The sequence below is a fragment of the Thunnus maccoyii genome, chromosome 18 (genome assembly GCF_910596095.1).
Source record: "Thunnus maccoyii chromosome 18, fThuMac1.1, whole genome shotgun sequence".
NCBI classification, from domain to species: Eukaryota; Metazoa; Chordata; class Actinopteri; order Scombriformes; family Scombridae; genus Thunnus; species Thunnus maccoyii.
This window is the reverse complement of record NC_056550.1, coordinates 24582930-24602416: the sequence shown is the minus strand read 5'-3', so window position 1 is coordinate 24602416 and position 19487 is coordinate 24582930. Positions and strand designations below refer to the sequence as shown.

General features: G+C 39.5%; 3 protein-coding genes across 6 annotated transcripts in view; all 3 read right to left on the bottom strand.

Annotated features, from left to right (window-relative positions):
- Positions 1 to 1598: 1598 nt before the first annotated feature.
- bcat2 (branched chain amino-acid transaminase 2, mitochondrial) lies at positions 1599 to 13677 on the bottom strand. 3 transcript variants are annotated; one of them, XM_042393546.1, is made up of 12 exons: positions 12380 to 12958; positions 12146 to 12263; positions 9532 to 9603; positions 8828 to 9028; positions 8580 to 8690; positions 7982 to 8101; positions 7730 to 7893; positions 5045 to 5187; positions 4495 to 4580; positions 3604 to 3744; positions 3355 to 3429; positions 1599 to 2284 (listed from the first exon to the last, which is right to left on the bottom strand). In XM_042393546.1, exons 2-12 carry the CDS (start codon positions 12161 to 12163, stop codon positions 2243 to 2245), a joined length of 1173 nt encoding a protein of 390 aa, XP_042249480.1. In that variant the 5' UTR covers positions 12164 to 12263; positions 12380 to 12958; the 3' UTR covers positions 1599 to 2242. The 3 variants fall into 3 exon arrangements, with proteins under 3 accessions (XP_042249480.1, XP_042249481.1, XP_042249479.1); XM_042393547.1 differs by lacking the exons at positions 12146 to 12263; positions 12380 to 12958 and adding an exon at positions 13605 to 13677; XM_042393545.1 differs by having other exon boundaries at positions 12146 to 12958.
- hsd17b14 (hydroxysteroid (17-beta) dehydrogenase 14) lies at positions 9532 to 19475 on the bottom strand. Of its 2 annotated transcripts, XM_042393549.1 has the most exons (10): positions 19210 to 19475; positions 19079 to 19117; positions 18710 to 18807; positions 18147 to 18213; positions 17953 to 18044; positions 17479 to 17583; positions 16415 to 16482; positions 15813 to 15909; positions 13605 to 13780; positions 9532 to 9603 (listed from the first exon to the last, which is right to left on the bottom strand). In XM_042393549.1, exons 1-9 carry the CDS (start codon positions 19289 to 19291, stop codon positions 13634 to 13636), a joined length of 795 nt encoding a protein of 264 aa, XP_042249483.1. In that variant the 5' UTR covers positions 19292 to 19475; the 3' UTR covers positions 9532 to 9603; positions 13605 to 13633. The 2 variants fall into 2 exon arrangements, with proteins under 2 accessions (XP_042249483.1, XP_042249482.1); XM_042393548.1 differs by lacking the exon at positions 9532 to 9603 and having other exon boundaries at positions 13505 to 13780.
- The window catches only part of slc1a9 (solute carrier family 1 member 9), a 57850-nt gene continuing 57121 nt past the window's right edge, over positions 18759 to 19487 (bottom strand). The window contains exons 10-11 of the mRNA XM_042393538.1: positions 19079 to 19117; positions 18759 to 18807 (exon numbers count right to left, since the gene is read on the bottom strand). Of these exons, the coding sequence (XP_042249472.1) occupies positions 19102 to 19117 (16 nt within the window). The 3' untranslated portion in view covers positions 18759 to 18807; positions 19079 to 19101. The remainder of the gene's footprint in view (positions 18808 to 19078; positions 19118 to 19487) is intronic.

The window sequence follows — 19487 nt, the reverse complement described above, 5'->3', positions numbered from 1 at the left end:
TATATTGTTATCATAATGATTACACACAAACCAGTGCAACCAGCACATCTAACAAGTCCTTCTCTTCTAATAGCTTGTAGGCCTTCTGTCATCCTACCATTTGTGCGTGCTAAAGTTCACGTAGACCTCACCGTTTTAATCTCAGTCTTTATAGTTTTTGTGCAGTCGTATTCGTACAAACATAAAAACCGTTCATGTTCCCTCTCTTAAAAAAAAACTGAGTCACACTCAGATACATACCTGACATTAACCAAGGTCAGTGCAAACTCCGGTGTCAAAGTGACGTGGCCCCGTGAAAACTACGGCAATTCTCTCTTAGTATCATTATGTACACAACAGTAACAAAACATGTCCTATGATGCGTTCACAGATTTCCTATTCATGATCCGATTTCAACTACTCACATGTAACAGTTAAAAGTTTCAGAGAAAACACCACAGGTTGTTGCAAGTAGTACAGGTTATTGTTAGTATAAGTAGTTCCTGTAGAGAAATACTATTCAATTTCTTGATTAGAAATAGTACTTACAGTAAGCCAAGAAACTAACTATCCAATGTTAAGTCCTTTAAGGATTTTGCTGGTGTTTTTCTATATTTTTCTTATTGTCAACAAATCTCATGTGCAGAGCCAAACCAACAATGAATTGATCTACTTAAAAGCATCGTGTGTGTATCCAAAGCCTGATATTTATTATTTCTCTGAGCTGTAGTCCTTTTATTGTCCAAAAACTATTAAAAACACGTCAATGAGCCACACCGCTGTACTGGTTGACACGTTACTTCATTCAAAGAGTTTGAGGCTCCAAAGACTAATAACAGCAATCCGGTTTTCAGTCTCCGGAGAGTAGTTCTGTGTAAAGCAGATGCCACTGAGCATGTGCAGGAACCTGGTTCCGTGGGGTCAACCGGAGGTGTGCTTGGGGTTGTGGGCGTGTTTATTTGTGCTCTAGAACTTTACCGCTGTCTTTTTTAAAACAAGTCGGTAAGCAGACAGCAAAGTCTATCACGTTATCAAACGAAGAGAAATGTCCTGCCCTTCTCCTGGTAACGCCTTTGTACTCCGTCATAGCAGAGTTTACAACTATGATCAGTCTGATCTCCGGCTGTGATTGGCCACCGCAGCCTTCAGCCGCAGTGACGTCGGGTTGCGTTTCTCCAAAAGTTGAATCTGGCTCAACTTTCCCGGCCACAGTCTGGTGCGGCAGCCGAAACGCATTACTCTTATTCAAATGAATGGGAGGACTGGCCTTACAAAGAACTACTCTCTGGAGCCTGAAAACGGGATCGCTGTTATTAGTCATTGGAGCCGTTTCTAAACAAACTAAATGCTTTATAATGAAGGAACATGTCACCCAGTGCAGCCGTATCTCTCATTGATGTGTTTTTAATCGTTTTTTGGACAACAACAGAGGTCTACGGCACAGAGGAATAAGATATATCAGACTTTGGAAACACACACAATACTCGTAAGGATGAGTTCACCGTTGGTTTGGCTCTGCACGAGATTTACTGACAGTAAGAAAAATACAGAAAATCACTAGACATATTCTTTAACACCAAATACGTAGCTGCTTTAGTATTGCAAATATTTCAGCTCCTATGCCTGAAATGTGTCAGTTTGTGCCTTTTTTTTTTTGTTAATGCCTGAATGCAATGTTGATGAAAATGAGATATTTGTGCTATTAACTATGAGCACTGTCCACAGGAAACACAAGGATTTAATCCAAGTGAATATTTGGACAAAAACTTGAATGGAGTGTAGCCTTTAAGCCGGATGACCCAATTAGACGCCTGTTGTAAAGATTTGAAAGCACTCTTGCTAGCAGAATAATAGATATCACTACCAGGCACTTCTCATCTTTATGTTTTTATCATCTGGTCGCTTGCTTGTTTTCTTGTTCCTCAGTGAGACTGTTTTACTTGGCTTGTAGCAAGTAGCTCGAGGTTAAAGGTCATGTCAAGTCAGAACGTTGCATATCGTCGTGAATATTGCTCTCCAAAGCTACATTCAAACCACCAACCGTATTCTTATGAGAGCCCACGGAGTGAGGAACATCTGTAACAGTTGCTTGAGAAGACCGACAGAGAGAGGCGTCCGTCTCCTCGGGTTGAGTAAGTAAGCAGGAGTGCATTAGTGGGTTGAGAGTGTGAGGTGGGGTGGGGGTGGGGGGGAGTCTGCTGGTCGTCCAAACTGGAATTAATTAACTAACTGTTGATACAATTGGCCTGTGCAAAATGGCCGCTTAAGCGACCAGTGGTGCCCATTCACTTTGTTTGCGTCCATACTGGTTGAAGGCAAGGGGAACAACAGCGACAAGGAAAGAGAGAAAAGAAAAATGTATCAAAAAGCAGGAAATCGTTATATTTGTTGGCTTTGTGAATATAAACGTTAACGATTCAAGCCCATCCTAAAAGCTTGAATTAAGAAGCGGAGCTGCAACAAATAAAATTCTGGTATTGCAAATCGTTACTTAAACAGAAAATTAATTTAACCTTCAAGTATATGGCTGACAATTATTTCTTATTGTCAACAAGAACCAAAAAAAGACAATGAATTTATCTACTTACAAGTATTGTGTGTGTATCCAAAGCCTGATATATCTTATTCCTCTGTGCTGTAGACCTTTTATTATCCAAAAAACTATTAAAAACACGTTGATGAGTCATACCGCTGCACTGGGTGACGTGTTCCTTGACCTCGAAGATTACGGTCAAGTTAGTTTGTTTAGAAACGTCTCCAAAGACTAATAACAGCGATCACTCTTTCAGTCTCTGGAGAGTAGTTCTGTGTGACACCACTGAGCATGTGCAGAAATGCTGCTATTTACAGAGCTTGGTTATCTTGTTGTGCTACGTATCACAACCTCTTGACTTTATACTGAAGTTCTTTGAGGAGTTTGTAGAACATGTTACCCAGTGCAGCAATGTGGCAATGGGGCAACAACGGAGGTCTACGGCACAGAGGAATAAGATCAGGCTTTGATACACACACAATACTTGTAGGTAGATCAGTTCATCGTTGGTTTGGCTCTGCACATGAGATTTGTTGACAATCAGAATCACCAGCCATATACTTTAAGAAAGAATTGCAAGTCTCAAAACTTTGCAAAGAGAAAACTGGGCTCAGATAGTCTCTTGCATGCTTTTGGTTTCCTTTGGTATGAAGATGTTTACTCACTTACCAAACTAAAAAACCTGAGACATTTATCTGGACGTTGGGCAATAAAATCTTTCAAAACAGTTCCCTTTTTCTACCACTTGGAACCGCCAACATGCAAGTTTGCCAAATGCAGCTTGAAGAACCATTTACATGTTGTGAAGTATTGAAAAGCGACATCTAAACATCTGCACTTACCTGAATATCAGTAAGCTCTTTGTGGAACCTCTTTGCCAGGTCTGGACCGTTCTGCATAGTAGGGATCTGGTACGTCTGAGAGAAAAGGGAGAAACAAACACATTACATTTGAGTCCTTTAGCAAAAAAACTGAGTTGCACAAAGACCACATAACACATGAATAGGACAAAACCTAAACCAAACAACTGAATTCACCCAACAAAACGACTAAAAAACATGAGTTAAGATTCACAAAACGTCCCCTCCTACCTTTCCTTTGTAGAGGAGGCTGCCGACAGGACAGACGACGCATGCAGTCCCCGCTCCAAACACCTCCAGGACCCTTCCGGCGTCCAGAGCCTCCAGCAGCTCCTTCATGTTCATCGTACGCTCCGTCACCTTGAACTCACCCTGGTAGAAACAGAGAAAGCAATAAACATCAAAATGGGATCGAAGTTTAATGATTTACACTGAATGAGACGAAAGAACCTTTTAATAACACATAGAATGAAATTTATTACCCGTTCATGGTCAAACCAGTAAAGGAACGATGGAAAACCAGAGACAACATGGCCTTGACTGATTAATTATTATATCACATTTTTCTTTCTTTTTTATTAGAATAATTTCTTATGTTTATATATAGTTTATAGGTGTATAACGTCCCCGGACAGCCAGCAACCTACTGCCTATGGCAGGTTTAAATTTAAGATTTGTAAATTTTTAATGCTTTCTCTTTTGAGCAAACTAAATTTAATGCTTTTAAAGACTTTTCAAGACCTGCAGATAGCCTGTATTATCTATCTATCTTTCTATTCGGCTAAGTTTTGAGATAACAGGCTGAGCTTAACCCAACTCTAATAAATTAAATCATATTTGTGACATTTATGGTACTCAAAGTGCCAAATCATTTGAAGAACTCAACACTTTAGATCTTCTCATCTGCTCACAATACCTGGTTCTATGTTGACATATGACGTGTTTCTCACACGTAATCTGCTAAACTAAATATCCGAGGAGCATAGTGAGAGAAATCTGGATGCAAGATTTGATAAAGCAAGAAAAACCCTCCTCTACTTAAATGAATTGCTCTTTTTTCTTCATTTTTTAAAAACTATTTGCATCTAAACATGTGTTTCTTCTCGTCTCTAGTCGTCTTACCCAGATTCTAGCGAGGTCCAGCAGAGACTGTCTGGTGACTCCTGGAAGAATGATGCCATCCAGAGGAGGGGTCACCAACTCTCTCTCTGCACACACACACACACACACACACACACACACACAGCTCCAAATTAGTCAAATCAAATGGATCTCTTCCAGTGTTTCCATCTTTTTAGTAGAAAAGTTTCCCTCTTTTTGTCACTATACTTCCACTGCAGCTGAACAGGGAAACACAAAGAGGGAATTTTATGCTAAAAAGACTGTAAATTTGGAAGATATCCACTTAAATTGACTTTGAATCCTCATATAAGCTTCAGATACACTTTTGTGGATTTTGTCCACCATCACTTACATTGAAAATACATTAATGGCCAGTTTAAACAATAGGAATGATTACAGAAAGAAAAACCAGTTTCAGTTAACACATGGGCACCTGACTATTGTTTTAAGACTTATAAATTCATGAACCTATCCTTTAATATGTAGACAGAAAACCAGTAACTTCTCAGAAAAAACTGTCAAGAAAACGTTATACAGACAAGAGTCTGACCTCCTTCCTTATTGGTCCAGTAGATGAAGAGGTTCATGGTGCCGACCTCGGTGATCTCCTCCTGTTCTCCGTACAGCCACAGGACCTGCTGACAGCCTCTCTTCACCGCCTCGTTCTGCACCGCTATCGTAGGGCCGTAGTTACTGCAGAGAGAGAGGGAACAAGGATAGTTAAAATAAACTAGAGATAAACAGAGACGTGTAGAGAGCGGCTGGGCAGAGAGGAGAAAAAGGACAAATGGGTGAAAAGTAGATGTCAGGTTGCTTTGATTTTTAGCCATGTTTCAATATACAGTGTTTTCTCTAACAGATTTTCGGTTTTACACAGTGATTTCCCAAAAGATCCTGGAAGAACTGTACTTCCAAATGTACTTCCTTGGGCAAATAAAAAGGGGCATTTCTGTTCAGAGCAGTAATTTTTCAAATGAAATGAAATGTTGAACTCTTGCCAAGAAATCCGATTACATCTTGAGAAACATGCAGCACAACTGTGAATTCTGGACACAGTACATCCATGTGACTGCAAGGATTTCAACACACAAAGAACAATGCATTTCACAGTCGAGACTCAACAGTTGAATCATACTTAGCTTGAGAAATGTGTCGGTTTTTTCCTCGCATCGCAAAGTTTAAGCTGCGCTAATTGATTTTAAGCCACTAAGTTTGTAAAGAGACACACAGCTCTGACGTATAGGCTCCCTGTTACGTTATTATAGCAAAAAAAAAGTCACAGAGCAACAAGAGCATCTCAGTGGAGTGGTAGAAGTCCAATATTAACTCTCTTTTATCTCCAGTTTGGTCTCCACCTGCTCCTATAACTGATTTTTTTGGCAAACAGTTGCTTATTTCCACATCCAGCAGTTACGGAGCAACATTATCATTCATTTAGAGTAATGTTTCTGTCCACCTGGTGAATGTAAGTCCAATATTCACTCTCTTTTGGCTCTGTTTTTGTTCTCCACCAGCTCCTGAGGGAAATATCCGGCTCTTTAGCTGCTAAACAAACAAATCTACAACACAATAAAGTCTGCCAACAGTGAATACTTTCTGAATCTACTGTATCTTGATCACAATTCCTAAAAAAACTTAACAAATTCACCTTAAATTAGTTATGCACAGTTTTTTAAAGGACCAGTGTGTAGGATTTAGTACTATCTAGCGGTGAGGTTGCAGATTGCAACAAACTAAATAACCCTCCCTTCCCCTCCCAAGTGTGTAGGAGAACCTACTGCGAAACTTGCAAAAATTGCAAAACTCCTAGAGCCAGTGTTTGGTTTGTCCATTCTGGGCTACTGTAGAAACATGGCGGCCTCCGTGGAAGAGGACCCGCTCCCTCTGTAGATATAAAAGGCTCAGTTTAAGCTAATGAAAACACAAGGATTCTTATATTCAGGTGATTATACACTAATTAAAACATGCGTATGAATATTATATTCCATTTCCAAGTCTGTTCTGTTAGATGCCACTAAATTCTACACACTGCACCTTTAAGTGTCAAATCTTTGCCAAAATATTTGGCTCGAAAATCCTGCATCTATCAGCCTAAATCTACTTTCTTCACAAGCTAATCACCAGCTTTGTCTGTTACTGGTGCCGGGCAGGTGGTGTACTGAGGGTTTATCAGAGCTTGTTTGCTGAAAACAGGGTTGATGACAGAACTGAGACTGAATGTACTGTAATACCAAAAAAACCAAAAAAAAAACAACTAAAAAGCTCTTTATATGTACATAAGTGACTGCCCTGAAATATCTCCCGACTACCCCGGGGTCCCATGTCTACTGGTGCTATATCAGGCCTGATAGCTGAAGTGTATCCTCAACGTTTGATGGGACGAGAGCAGATTTTGTTGGCTTAGCGAGTCGAGTGGGTTGTTCCAGTGGTGTTATGTAATCACAGTGTAGCTGAGCAGGTGCTTCTTACTGTGGGATACCAGAGTCATGTGAGAGCAGGCCTGTGATTAGAGGCTCAGTGGAATGAGTGGAGATTATAGGAACACTGACAGTATCTGTTGTGAAAATCAGTGGACGGATTCAGTACTTTCAGACAGTAAAGGATTCTTTTCCAGCAGGAGGAAAACAGTCTCCCGCTGGCTGTGAAGTTCATAAAGTTTTCTAGTGATTTTCCACATACCGTCATTCCTTTGGGTGTTTTTAATCTGTAGCACTTTGTCTCTTTGTCCCGTCACAGCAGGAAAAGCACACATATAATAACATTAATTCTCCATTTTATGAATCCACCTGCAAGCCGAACTGGTCGTATCAGTGATCCTCAACATTTCAACCTCTGTGGTTATAAATAGGCGGCTGTGACGAGACAAAATGTCTCTCTTGAACCGGGTCTCTTGTTCTGCTGTCTCTGTTTTGGCACTGATTGGACCATGATGTTAGCCTGCTCTGTGGCAACCCTCCACAGCAACGTGGAAAATCCAAATAGTTGTACTTTGTCCAGATCCACCACTGAATGAAAACACAGCTGCGGTGTAAAGCTCTTTACCCAGATAAGGCTTTCATTTTTTTACTGGTGCATTCCTTGTGATATTTTAATTGTGCAAACCAATAAAAAAAACAACTATAAACATGAATTTATATTTATCTCTTCTCCTTCTTTCAAAGAGAAACCGCATGTGTATCGGTTTCTGTATTGTGCAGCTCTACTGGAGCAGAAAGAGCAAAGCTACCGAACTCACCCTCCCATCTTATAAGCCCCGACGCCTCCTTTCCAAGCCCTGACGAACGAAGGGTCCGCCAGCAGAGAAACGGGGTTGAAGGACCCCGTGGCAAAGTAGGGTCCCACTGGGCCGATGATGACAAAGATCATAGCTCTTCCTGGCCGAGACACGCCGAGGGACGGCTGGAGGACGAGGAGGAGGAGGGAGAAGACGGTTAATTAGGAGCAAGGATTCATGTACTGCGTTTCATTTAATGATGCTAAAGCTCACCTCAATTCCTATGAAGGTGGGTCTGATGTAGAGGCTGGCGTCCTGGGAATAGGGAACCCACTCCTGGTCCACCTCCACCAGCTTCCTGATGCACTCCAGCAGTTCACCTTTGTCAAACAGCTATGAGGAAGACGAGGAGAGTAACTGTCAGGTTGTGGTTTTGTCTTCACAACTCTGTTTCCTTCCTGCTTCACTCTCTTTATGTTTTACTTTGGGAAGAAATACAGTTTGTGGTGCTGTGGTGTGGAATATGATATGCTTTTTTTTTAATCTACATGAAATTAACCAAATAATCATAATAGGGTGCTGTGCCTTGAAGAACTGGTATAGTGCCTAAGGCAACATTTCCCCTCTTCAAATCATGTCAAGTAAAACAGTAAGTACGCAAACTTACAGCAAGCTGTTGCCTCTGGGTAATGTGCAATCATCCACAAAACATCTTTATTCATTAACAATTGTGAAACATTAAATATTTTACTGTATGAAAAGAGAAAGATACAAAGTCCTGGTTACGACATTAATACAGTACACCAGCCTGCATGAAAGGCCCGAATCTAGCATGAACTCCCTCTGGGGACCAGGTGTGGTACGAACTTACAGGAAGGCAGCTTCTGTCCGCGCTCCGATGCATCCTCTCCATGTTCAGCATGGGTCTGAACAGACGGATGTGGTTGTCGACTCCACGAAACGCCTTCATGCCTTCAAACAGCTGGAGGGAAAGACAGACGAGACGGGATGAACTGTGAGGTTTCTATCAGACATCAGTCGTCTCTAACTGTTACCATGGAGGTTCCTCCTTGACAACAGCAAACAGGACTGTGTGCATGTCTGCTCTCCTCCTCTCACCTCTATGGAGTAGTGCAGGGCAGAGCTGGCGGGGTGCAGCGACAGGTTCTGGAAAGGCATGATCCGAGGTGCCTCCCAGCCGTCCTTCTCCGACCAGTTGATGGTCAACATGTGGTCGGAGAAGTGTTTGCCGAACACCAAGGTGGAAGGGTCGGGCCTCGGCTTGCATGCCGCATTGCGTTCAACGCTGAGATCTGCTGCCTGAGACGGAGACGGGACAGGACGAGCGAGCCGGGCGGAGACAAGGAAGTAGACGAGACAAAAGCAGAGCAGGCGACGGACAGAGTGATTGTTTTTGAATCGTCGTCATTGACAGAGCATGCTTTTAAAAAAAGGACAGTTGAGTGTTATGCATAGAGTCAGTCGAAATGCTGACTTATCTGCTCAATTAGATTGATCAAGTTCAATTAAACTGAATTAAATAATTACAACAGGCAGACAATGAGGGGAAAGACAGAGGGGGAAAAGGAAACTTATAAATTCTGAGAAACTTAAATGTTGAGAAACATGTGCTTCTTTTGAAAAATGTCACTTCCTTTTTCCAATAAACCATCTGTGAATACCTGGCAACAAGTGACAAAATCATAGTCAACATAGGAATGTACAGTCAAGACCAGACCGGTGCAAAATAGTTTAAGTCAAGCTGGGCAGAGATGACACAGGCCTTACCTGCTGAGCTGGAGAAAGAATGTTTTCTTTATTACCTTAAAGGAGCTGGCGAAGCGCTGTGAACCAAAGCAAAAGGGAAGGGCCTGAACAAATCGTCCATGGAGTGCCTGCAAACGAAACATGACAACGTTCTTTGTGAGACTGTACACTGACTGCGGCGGTTGTACACATATACAGTATATATATACATATACAGTGTTATCATAAGGGTAAAGGATTTACCAGGCAATGTATTTACTCTATCTATTATTCCAGGTGGCAGTAGGCGGGGGCAACATGTCTGACATTGTATCTCTGTGGGTGTGTGTGACTCGACACCAATCATTATGCGTGCAGTTTCACAGTATGTAGCTGCAGGAGACAGCCGCAGCTATGTGCCGTCCTGTAAATAGAATCAGGCAGCCATGCAGGCAACTCTGCAAAGTGAGGTATGCAAGGTGAGAAACTAGTTTGCTTTGATTGCATGTAGGTAGGTCTGCGACTAACCATTTATTTCATTATTTTCCTGATTAATAGTACAGTCATTTGGTCTATAAAGTGTCAAAATGGTGAAAAATGCTGATCAATGTTTCCTAAAGTTCACGACTCAACCTTAAAATGTCTTGTTTTGTCCCGACCAACAGTCAAAAACCCAAAGATATTCACTTTATTGTCATAGATGACTAACAAACCAGAAAATATTCACATTTAAGCAGCAACCAGATAATTTTAGTATTTTTTCCTCAAAAATGCCTCAAAATTATGAATCACTTGCATGAGAAACTTCTGACTGGTGCTATAGGTGACAAAAGCTACAAAATATGTATAAAAACAGCATTTTCCTCAACCGAAAAACAAGGGAAATAAAACGTCCGTTCTTATCGGTAGAACACATATTACACAGATGCCAACTATAATAGTTGCTATGGGAAAAATAAAATATAATACAACGTGCTCAACTCAGAGTAATAACACTGATCCTTAAAATAGTGAAAATGAATAAAAAAAGGGCTTTTAATTGCTACAATTAAAAATAAGTAAATTGTAAATTTTAATTTTGCAATTACAAATAAGTAAACTAGGTGTGCTGTCTTAGCATTTTTTTTAATGGGAAAAGTAAACCACAAGATGCACAACATGCCAACTAGGCTGAGAATCTGATACGTCTGATATGTCTGATATGTCGCCACTTGTTTTACTGGCTTTCTAGTTAAAGGTATTCTGTTTGACTGTTTAATGCCACTATTGTTTGTTCCTGTCATGAGATAATAGTGGCAACAACTGATATCATAATAGTGGTTCCTCATCTCTGCAACTGGCTTTCAATTTTACTATCCTGGATGACAAAACAAAGCGTATCTAGGAAGCTGAAACCAGCTACTGTTTTGGCATTTTTGCAAGTAAATACAGACTTAAGCCTGGTGGATTATTGATTAACTATTATGGATAAATCATATATTAAACACACTGTACTTTTGGTAATCCATTAATTCATCTTTTAATCTGCAAAAAATGAGTCAGTAAACAATGACAATACAGTGCTTGAGTTGTGCTTGTGCAAATATCTTATGTGCATGTCAAATGTTCATCAGCATAAATAGTTGTGCATGTCAGACAGGCAGCAAAACCTGTTGCACTTAGTGATTCCTGCAAAAAAAAAAAAAAGTTGCACAGCGACTCAGCTGCAGGAGTCCATTTGTGCACTATTGAGAACGGATGATGCAAGTTTTGTTGTCACTGCGATCATGTGCATATATACATCTATGTCCTGATGTGATATGCATTTGCAAAACTGATGTATGACATTCATCCTTTCTTTTAAAAAAAATATGCATCAACAATCTGCAATTAGTAAACTTGAAACTTTTAAAGTAGCAGTTAGCATCTTGCCCCCCCCCCCCCCCCCCATCAAACTGTGAATCAGCAACAAAGCAGCAAATCCATTACAAACACGTAATATGGCGTAACATGGTAATTACACACGTATAAACGGTACACATGGTACATACTGTACCTATTAAGCCACCCGAAAAAAATGCAACCTACTAGTCTCTTGTACGGAGAAAATCAACCAAACTCCGTTTAAAAATCGAACAATTCAATAAACTCTTCGTTATTGCAGAGTTTACACAAACTGCACAAAAGCGGACTCGCTACTAAAGTATTGTCGTGTAATATTCTTCAATTCGGCAAACTAATCTTTACAAAAATACTAAACAGAAAAAAACATGTTTACGTCTCTACTCTCCACCGGACACCGCGGGAGGAGCTGCGCGCTGTAACGTTAGGTAACTATTAAAATATGAAATTATATTAAATATACTCAAAAATTATCGAGTTTTGCATCAGCCGAATTTTAGATAAAAGCTTTAAGATTCACAGAAAGCCTTCAGTTGGGTTTTTCCTGGTGTAAACTTTTTGCTGATACGCAAGACAAATATGACTTTACATTTTTCAGATCGGGGTTTGGTTTAAGCTCCTTCACACGTCTCCCTGCATCGTTTGTCTTCCTCGGTGCCGGCGGGACAAACCGGCCGGTTTTAAGCGCTTCTTATCTTTCTCTGTCATTAACCGCTGACGTATCGCTAATTTCAGTCAATCATTTACCCAGAAAGTCAATGAAACAGATAATAAACAGCACACACATACACATCTCTGAATGGGACTCACCGATCGGAGGGCTGCCATCTCCGCTACGTAACGCTGATAAGCGAGGTTATTTGTTCGTGTGGAAACAAACACTCAAAGTCAACTTGAGTTCCGCTTTGAAATTCGAGACTCTGCTCAGCTGAGATGAAGCCAGAAACCCCCCCAAATATGAAATGTCATTCAGGTAATAAAGTCCTTAAACAGTAACACTAGTTTGTGTTTTAAACAGTTTGTGTTAGAAATATTTTTAATTACTTCTCGGTTAATAATTTAACATCACCCGGACTATTCTTATGAACAACTTCAGAGAAAAAAAGGGCCTCAACATCAGCATATTAATAAAATAGTAATCTAGTTGTAGTAACCGGCTTTATTAACCAGCAAGGTCTCATTCAAGAAGTCATTGAAGGCGTGACACAAGCGTGACATTTGATTGGTGGACGCCAGTTGGCACAAAAGGGGAGGTTATTAGAGGTCAAATGACTTGACGCTGATTGGTGGAGCAGTGGGGAGTGGTGCAGGTCCTGTTACATTTGGTCAGGATGCCAACATGTATAGGCTCCTATATGAAAGCATCATATTAATGCAGCCAGCACACATGTACATGAGTGTAATCAGCTGGTGGAAGAAAAATACCAGTACAGCAAAGTAAAAATACTCCATTACAAGTAAAAGTCCTGCATGAAAAATCCTACTACAGTAAAAGTATATGAGTATTAGCTGCAAAATATACCTGAAGTATTAAAGTACTCATTTCGTCCCTCTGACTGATATATTATTATGTATGACATCATTAGATTATTAATACTGAAGCAACAGTGTTAGAGCAGCATGTTACTGTTTGAACTACTTTATATACAGTTAGCTGGTTTAGTCCAGTGGTTCCCAACCTAGGGGTTGGGCCCCTCCAAAGGGTCAGCAGATAAATCTGAGGGGACTTGAGATGATTAATGGGAGAGGAAAGAAGAAAAAACAAACTTCTGATACACAAATCTGTTTTCAGTCTTTGGACTTTTTCTCTAATCTTTGATTTTTGGTGAAATATTGGATCATTTGAACATTTATTGAAATGAAACCATGTGAGAAGTTTAGAGGGAAAAATCACTATTTGGTGGAGCTGTTAACAACTCATAGACATGTGAAATGTGACCCCGACTACACACTGCTTTTTGTAAGACGTCAAAAGCCAAAAAGGTTGGAAACCACTGGTTTCATCTTTAACAATGTGTTGTATTTTAAAAGCTTGTTATATTATCCATTGTGTCAAATCTTCATCTGAAAAGTAACTAAAGCTGTCAAATAAATGCAGTGGAGTAGAAAGTGGAAGTATAAAGTAGCATAAAATGGAAATAAAGTAAAGTACAAATACCTCAAAATTGTATTTAAGTACAGTACTTGAGTAAATGTACTTAGTTACTTTCCTCCACTGGTATAATCTGCTTTTTAAAACAATTATCTGTTAAACCAACTATCCAACAACCATGAGGAGTCTTTGGAGGCCCGGAGGAGTCAGGATGGGATCTGACTCTTGAAGCCGTAGTTGAGTTCGGCTCCTCCGCTGAGCAGCAGGTCTATCCCGGTGCAGAAAGTGGCATCGGCAGCGAGATACAGGGCAGCCAGTCCACACTCCGCCTCAGTCCCCATACGACCCATCAGCTGTTAGAGAAAGAAAAACGTGTCACTTCTCATTCTTGTTCAATTCCCAACGGCGCAAGTTTGTGTTTGCACTGGGTACGTGCCTCGTGTTTGAGTGTCTGTTCCCACAGTTACTGCTGGACTGTTATCACACTAACAGGCTCCGAGCTATTTCCCATGTAGAGGAAGCATGAACAAAATTGGTTGCAGATGCTCTGTTTTTTTCCTCATTCTTTGCTTCCAGGAACTAACAAGTTCCTCAAAGTTTCTCCACTGATCTTAAGTCAGTTGGCCAACAACTGAGAAAAACTACAAACTTCCTAATGACACACATGATGAATACTTGGTTTTGCATCCTCCCTCTGTTATCAATGTCAAAATAACCAGAAAGACTAAATATTAGAGTAAACTATAAAAGCTGCAGCAGTATTTTTACACAAACCAGCAACAAAATTTATACTGTAACACTAAAATCTAATAACGTGAAAATCTAATAAATCAACATTATGGTTCATAATAAGTTTCTGGATGATAAAATATTCACATTTATTAAGATTAGTGGTCCTTTGCATTCATTTACCTAAAATCTTTTCTTATATTTTTATACTTTAACTATGTAGATTTTGCTGATTTTGCATTTTTGCCTTTATTTACACTTTGTCATTTTCTATTTTTGTGTTTCTGATAGTTTTATTGCTATATGGATGTAGCTTTAATGTATGATAACATTGTAAGATTTATGATGAATTGGCATTTTTGCTCATATTTATGCTTTGTCATTTTCTATTTGTGACTTTTAGATAGTTTATTGCTATACTGATGTAGCTGTAATGCTCAAATGTATAATATGTATGATAACATAATAAGATATATGACAACTGGCATTTTTTCCATTAATTTACTTTTTCTATTTTTGACCTTTGCATATAGATTGGAGGTAATATGGATGTTGCTGATACCATTGGAATATATACAATGAAATAACATTTTTGTCCTTGTGCAAAATATCATTTTCTCCTTTTGACTTTCAGATAGTTTGCTGCTGTATATATGTTGCTGTAATGTTTAAATATATGATAACATACTAAGATTTATGATAAACTGGCACAAATTGTTGACTTTTGTATAGATTTAGATAACATGGACATTGCTGTAGTGTTTTAAGTATGATACCATTGTCAGATTTATGATTAAATGGCATTTTTTAAATCTTTGGTATGATGTTTTCTTCACTTATGGAACTGTTGTGATGTTTGCACATAAACCTGATGAAGGTTGAAGAGACGTCGTAAACTATTAAATATTCCAGCAGGAAGCTATAAACTATGTGGGACGTTTTTATTCATACTGAGCAAAACATATGAGATTAAATTAGATTAGAAATGTTTGTCAGAAACTGTTATAATGCTACTGTATCACACTGTCCAGACTTCTTCCAGTATGAATAATGAAGTGCAAGCTGAGACTCTGTAAGATCACAGTCTCGTCTCTCGTCTTTATAGTATCACATCGTTAGCTTTAAATCTTTCATCCTACTGGGGAGAAAAGAGAAAGCAATCAATTTGCACGACAAAGAGCATCCGGTTGCAAAAACACTCTCGGGGAACGAGGGTGTAACAACATTTACAACCCAATAGACAGACCACAGTGCAGTTTGGATCATTAACACAACAATGTTGCCGAGACCGGCGGCTTCACCATAATCATCCCCGTAATGGTTTACAGAGAAACCTGCAGGCCTTCACTGAGTTTTTACTGGTTTTCCAGTTTAGCAGCTGAGCAGAAACCAAACGTTTCTCTGCAGGTGACAGAAGACAACTTCTCTTTAAAGATTATTGTGCTGCATTTTCTTTACAACTTACCTGTTTAATGCTGCTAAAAACCAAAGCCTGTAATACAGTACAACTTAACACCCGCAAGACTAACCAACTTTGTCTTTTGTGCCGTTGCAAAACCTGTCGAGACCTCAGTTAGTTCACTTCCTCCTCAAACATCTTCCTCATCTTTCTATCCTCTGTGTGTAGGAAGCTCGTGTCCCTCAGTGAGAACTTGCCTGAGCGTTTTCTCCCGTTTTAATGGCCGCTGCAGCGTCTGGTGTCTGTCCTGCTAATTCTTCCCACAGAGGTGTCATCACATTACCTGGAGAGATGCTGCAACAAAGAGCAGACAGTATAATTAGGCAGGAAAGGGTAATATTAGGTTTTTAGGCAGTTAAAATACTTGAAGATACTATATACGTTATACCAGGTGCTCTAAGACCAGTAGACTAGTGTTGAAATGGTTAATGAATTAATGGTCAATGGTTTTATGTCTTTTATCAAGTAGAATAGCAAAGATTCTGTACTTAAATGTGACTCGATGCAAGATATTACACACTTTTCTAACATTTGAAGACTTAATGTTTAATTAGTTTATCAAAAAAATTATACTTAAGACGCTCAAATAGACACGAGGTTATGAACTTGTTCCAGGAAAGATATTTGCTGTTAATTTGAATTTCCAAACATCCTGCACTTTACATTTAAATATGTGGTTAAGTGGTGAGAGGGAATTTTAAATATTCTCCTGTTGGGGTTAATAGTGAAAGAAGTCATGGAAGAATGAACCTGTAACAGAGAGGAACCAGATCTGAACACAGAAACCAGTTTATCTCACCAGTTGACTCTCACGTTGTAACGACTCTCGTCCACAGCCATCGCCTTTGTCATGGCGATGATCGCCCCCTTGTGGGAAAAAGATCACATCACATGACTCCTTTCTCTTCAGCTGAGAGTAAAGCAGTGGTGGAAGAAGTATTCACATCCTTTACTTAAATCAATGCACCAATAAAGCAAAGTACAAATACTCCATTACAAGTAAAAGTCCTGCATGAAAAATCTACTAGAGTAAAAGTACATAAGTATTATGAGCTTGATGTAGTTAAAGTATTGCAGTAAAAGTAGTGGTTTGGTCCCTCTGACTGATATATTAATATATATGACATCATTAGATTATTAATAGTGAAGCATCAGTGTTAGAGCAGCATGTTACTGTTGTAGCTGCTGGAGGTGGAGCTAGTTTCAACTACTTTATATACAGTTAGCTAGTTTAGTCCAGTGGTTCCCAACCTAGGGGTCGGGCCCCTCCAAAGGGTCAGCAGATAAATCTGAGGGGTCGTGAGATGATTAACGGGAGAGGAAAGAAGAAAAAACAAAGTTCTGATACACAAATCTGTTTTCAGTTTTTGGACTTTTTCTCTAATCTTTGATTTCTGGTGAAATATTGGATCATTTGAACATTTATTGAAATGAAAGCATGTGAGAAGTTTAGAGGGAAAAATCACTATTTGGTGGAGCTGTTAACAACTCATAGACATGTGAAATGTGACCCCGACTACACACTGCTTTTTATAAGACGTCAAAAGCCAAAAAGGTTGGAAACCACTGGTTTCATCTTTAACAATGTATTGTATTTTAAAAGCTTGTTATATTATCCATTGTGTCAAATCTTCATCTGAAAAGTAACTAAAGCTGTTTAATAAATGTAGTGGAGTAGAAAGTATAATGTTTCCCTCTGAAATGTAGTGAAGTGGAAGTATAAAGTAGCATCACATGGAAATACTCAAGTAAAGTACAAGTACCTCAAAATTGTACTTAAGTACAGTACTTGAGTAAATGTACTTAGTTACTTTAGTAAAGGGATGATGAGGTTTAGACACATGTTGTGGACGATGAACTCACCTTGGTAGCGACATACGGTGCAGCATCTTTCTGACCGATGGATCCCACCAGACTGGAAACATTAATGATGTTTCCACGACGCTGACGCAAGTACGGCAACGCATACTGCAGAGAGAGTGAGACCTCCAGTCAATTCAAAGATCCTACATGTTTTAGCGCTGCACTAATTTGTTGATTAACTGATTGACAATTAATTGCCAACTATTTTGATAATCAATTAATTGTTCATCTGATTTCAGCTTCTTAAATGTGAATATTTTCTGGGTTTTTTTGTCCTTTTGTCAATCAATCGAGAAAATAACCGTCAGATTAATTGATAATGAAATTAATCGTTGGCTGCAGCCCTAATATACTGTACTTATAAGTATCTATGAGTGTGTGTGTGTGTGTGTGTGTGTGTGTGTGTGTGTGTGTGTGTTCGGAGGGGCAGTTATCATTCACTTATTTGCCTTTTTAAGAAGTCGGAAACTTTACTTTAGAAGCCAAGAAGTAGCTGATGAGGTTCAGATTCAGCAGATCTCTGAACTCCTCCGCTGTGGTGTCGTCAGTAGATTTATGAGGAGGGTCTGAGGAGGAAGATTTAAAATTTTTAAAAAAAAGAGACAAATGAAATAAAAGCAGCATCCTCACGATCTGTTCGGAGGACAAAACAGAAGTGTGAGACTCACGCCACCCCGCGTTGTTGACCAGGCAGTCGATGTGTCCGTAACGCTCCACTGTGACTGCGATCAATCTCTGAGGAGACACAATCACACCTTCAATCCAGATGAATTTCAACAAGCAGACCAGAGAAACCAGTTATGAACAAAAGAGGCGCAACAGAAGGCAAACAGAGGACAAAGCAAACACACAGAACTGGTTGTTGAGTTTAAAGCAATGACTAGTTTTGCAACATCAAGATAAGCGTGAGAGAAAAATCTCATATATACACAACTGAGTATAACAGACAAGGAAACAAAATACAAATTTGGATATTATCTTAAACACATATTAGCTTCATATTAAATATATGTTGGATATTCTGCCTTATCTCAGCGTGAGACTGTTGCTCTAAATACTGTAACTCCGTGTTGGCCTTGAGGTCACATCAGGTGATAAACTGGACACAGTGTGATCCTCTGGTCATGTGATCATGAGGAGACTCTGTTCATTTCATAAGGGAGTTATAAAAATCTATAAAATCTATCAAATCTATGCGCAGTATAACCGGAACAATAAAGCAGCACTTTACCTTGATGTCTTCCTCTTTGGAGACGTCACACGTGACAAATTTGCATGAGCCTGGACCTGATTTGTTTAGCTCTGCCTCGAGAGCCTCACCTGCTGCACCTGTAACACATCATTGACTGTGGTGAAATTCACATTTTATACTAATTCTTTCAGTACATATATATATGTGTGTGTGTGTGTGTGTGTGTGTGTGTGTGTGTGTGTGTGTATTTGCTTAGGTTTTACCCGATGCATATATTGTACTATTAAAAACATATCACTCAAATTCATATTCACAATAGGTGATAGACAAAATGTGGTGATATGACCTATATATAGCCTTTTGCATTCAATATAGAAAAATAATAGAATAAAAAACAAGATTACTAACCTCCTCTTGCACAAAACACCACTTTAGCACCGTTCTCCACTGAAAAAGAGAGGTGTGAAATGTTTAGTGCGCCACTTCCTGCTCTAATCACAAGCAAATCAACAGGAAAACATGACACCAAACTACCATACCAAACACTCTGACAACCCCCCTGCCAATGCCTTTGGACCCTCCAGTGACAATCGTAACTTTGTTGTGGTAGCGGAGGGACATTTTGGCTTTGATGGTCGTAAAAAAAATGACGCGAAAACGCCGCGTGGCTGTCAGACAGCGCCGCTTGTTTCACCGCAGCTCTGCTCTTTGTTTTCTTTAATTTTTCACAGCTGGTCCGTGTCTCCTCCACTTCATCCACAAACTTCACTCATCACCGCTTATCACAAAAGTTTATATGTGAGGTTCAAAGTTCCAC